The 3606-nt window shown below is 34.1% G+C and overlaps 1 protein-coding gene across 1 annotated transcript; it reads right to left on the bottom strand.

Moving 5' to 3' along the window:
- Nucleotides 1–1306: 1306 nt before the first annotated feature.
- LOC108487931 (uncharacterized) lies at nt 1307–1927 on the bottom strand. The gene has a single exon (XM_017792265.1). It carries the CDS (start codon nt 1925–1927, stop codon nt 1307–1309), a length of 621 nt encoding a protein of 206 aa, XP_017647754.1.
- Between the last annotated feature and the right edge of the window lie 1679 nt (nt 1928–3606).

The following is a 3606-nucleotide window of genomic DNA, read 5'->3' as shown; positions in this document are numbered from 1 at the left end:
ATCATAACTTCGTTGATTCTTGCTCGTATTTGCTCATTCTACATTTAAGTCAATTCAATGACAATTGAACACATATAATTCAATTTAAAGACATTTATTTGCATATAAACTTACCTCGTATATACGATGAACGGATAGGATCGACTACTCGACAACTTTCGATTTCCCTCGATCTAAATCCAATTTCTTTCTTTCTTAATCTATATGAATTCAAATTTAGCTCATTCAATCAGCTATTCATTCAATTTCATCCAAAAATACCTATTTGGGCATTTTTACACTTTAGCCCCAAAGTTTCACATTTATTCATAGTCCTTATTTCATAAAAACACAAATTACACCAAATTTGACAAAACTCATGCTTGGCCAAATTACCATAATGCCCCTAGCAGCCCGTATTTCACATTTATTTACACATTTAACCCCTAAATTTACAATTTTCACAATTTAATCCTTAAAATACATTTTTAGCTAAAATTACTTAACAAAACTTTAATATCTATCATCAAACTTTCTTATTTCATCATCAATCATTCAAAAGCTCATGGATTCATCAATGGAATTTTACAAAATCACCAAAAAACTCAAAAATTAGGGCATGGGCTAGCTAGAATACGAGCAACGATTACACAAACATAGAAATAATTAAAAACCGAGTCAAAATGGACTTACAATTTTAGCATGCACTAGCCGAGCCTTGAAACTCAACAATGGCTTCTTTTCTCTCTTAATATTCGGCCAACAAGATGATAATAAGGCTTAAATTTGATTTTGTTTAATTAAATTATAACTTATTAACCAAATTACTATATTAACCCTTAATGAAACCATTATAAAATCACCTAATATATGCCCATTTATGTCCATTCCCACTATCAATAGTCTATTCACAACATAAGGACTTCACTTTTAATCAACCGTAGTAATTAAACACATTTAACATATAGAATGCCATTTTTGCATATTACGCAATTTAGTCCTTTTATCAAATTAAGCATTCAAACACTAAAATTATTTCACGAAACTTTCACACATATATAATCACATGCTATAAACACCAAAAATAATATTAAAATAATTTTTTGACACTGGATTTGTGGTTCCAAAACCACTGTTCCTATTTAGCTAAAACCAGACTGTTACAAAGATAAGGAGGTAATGGTTTCAATTCTAGAGTAGGAGCTTCTTCAACAGATGGTTTGAAAATTGGGGTTATTCTGTTGTCTAGCTCTAAGGATTCAATCTACCATCCATGCTTGAGCTTAAGATAATTAACTTAAACCATGCTGTCAGAATTATTTAAAGATTAAGCATCAGATGTCACTACAAACTCTTCAGAAAGTACTGTGCTTTGGTCATTGAATTCTTCCTCAATTAGACCATCTAGCATATTGACAGTGTGGCATTCTTCTTTGTCCTTGCATTGAATAGATTCAAAAACACTGAAGGTAACTTGCTCATCATTAAGTCGCATGGTTAGTTCACCTTTATAAACATCAATAAGAGTTTGGCTGGTGGCTAAAATTGGTCGTCCCAAGATTATGGCAAGCTCTTTGTCTACCTCGTAGTCAAGTATGATAAAATCAACTAGAAAAATGAATTTATCCGCACAAACTAAGACATCTTTGATTTTTCCTTCAAGTTGAGCTAATGATCTATCAATTAGTTGTAATGTCACTATAGTAGATTTCATGTGACCAATTCCTAACTTTCTGAAAGTAGATAGTGGCAGTAGGTTATTGCTAGCTCCCAAGTCATATAAAGCCTTGCCCAAGTAATGATTTCCAATTGAACATAGAATGGTAAAGCTCCTAGGATCTTTCAATTTAGGGGGCAACTTGTTTGTCAAAATAGCACTACAACCTTCTGTGAGTGTAACAGTTTCAATGTTAATGAGCTTCTTCTTCTTGGAAAGGAGGTCTTTCATAAATTTCCCATAACTCAAAATTTGTACCAAAGCATCTGTAAAGAAATGTTGATCGACAATTGCTTTAGTGTGTCCAGGAACTACTGATACTGCTTGTCATGCTCATTCTTACTAAATCTTTATGAGAAAGGTAAAAGTAGATATATATCTACTTACGCCGACACCTTTGATTGTACCGACAGTTTCAAAGGCTAAACACTGGGCATGTGAGTGACAATTCATGGAATTTCTTTGTCTGGTTTGTTGACAAATTCTTCAGATTCAACCTTCTCATCAGTGATCACTCCATCCGTATCTTAAGGTGCTATAGTAGAGTCTATAAACGGTTCACTAGTTTGTTTACCACTCCTAAGAGTGATAGCCTTACAATGTTCTTTCCCTCTCGGACTAGGATATTCCATGTCATTAGGTAATGAGCCTAGTGGTTGAGTATTCAAATTTGAAGCAAGTTGTTCTAATTGTGCTCACAATGCCCGAATGGAAGGTGAATTCCCTTGTACGATAGCTTCCGTGCAAGTCATATGATCCCGCATTAACGCATCAAGAGTTGCTAACAGGTCAGAAGTAGAAGCTTGAGTGTACAGTTGCTGTCAATGTCTTTGAACATGCTGATTCGATTGAAGAGTGTTGTGGCTGCATCAAATTTTGGTGTGGATGTGCCAGACCTTGTTGTGGATGCATCTAAGTGTGCTGATTGTGCTTTTGTTATTGTTGATTTTTTATTCCCTTATCTGGGATTATAATTGCCCTGAGTAGATGTATTCCTATATCTGAATGTCACAACATTTTGTCCAGCATTCTGAGTTCCCTAAAACGGTTGGTTGCATGCAGAGTTGTTGTAAGTGTTACCATAAGAATTGTTGCAGATGTTACTAATATAACATACATTCTCATAACAAAAAGTAAGAACATCAACTTGCTGAGCGACTTGTATAGGTGCAATGCCATAAGTCCCTTATGTATTTTTAATCATGTTTGTGAAAGAAGAAACTTGAGTACTTAGGGCGATTATTGCATCCAATTCAATAATTCTTGGTGTAGTTTTTACTTGTGCAGATCTGGAGATAGGGTACTGATAATCATTCTAAGCAATTCTCTCAAGAATTCTGACAGCGTCATTTTAAGTACAATCCAGTAGAGGTCCATTGGCTGATGCGTCGACAAGATTCCTTGTATGTGAATTTAGCCTAATATGAAAAATCTCAATTTTTGTTTCTAGTTGAATGTCGTACATTGGATAACGTGGAAGTAAAGGTTTATAATGTTCCCATGTGGTGTGAAGATTTTCATCATCCAGCTGATGATAAGCAGTAATATCATTTCAAAGATGAGCATTCATTGTTGGCGGGTTAAATCGCAAAACAAACTGTGTTGCTAGTGCATCCCAGAAAGTAATTAATGTAACAGTCTGATTTTAGGCTTAGTCGGAGCAGTGGTTTCGAGACCACAAATCCGAAGTTGGAGAAATTATTTTATTATTAAATTGGTGTTATAGCATGATTATATGAGTGCATGAAAAAATTTGATGAATTAATTGTAGCATTTTGGAGCTTAATTTTGAAAAAAGATTAAATCGCAAAAGGGCAAAAGTTTTATTTTACTAGATAGATATACCAAATAGCTAGAGAACAAAAATTGGGGTTCTTTAAAGTGAAATTAGGCCTTTAAATGAGTGAATG

The sequence above is a fragment of the Gossypium arboreum genome, chromosome 10 (genome assembly GCF_025698485.1).
Source record: "Gossypium arboreum isolate Shixiya-1 chromosome 10, ASM2569848v2, whole genome shotgun sequence".
Classification (NCBI taxonomy): domain Eukaryota; kingdom Viridiplantae; phylum Streptophyta; class Magnoliopsida; order Malvales; family Malvaceae; genus Gossypium; species Gossypium arboreum.
Note: the sequence above shows the minus strand (reverse complement) of the source record. Positions and strands in the feature narration are given on the sequence as shown.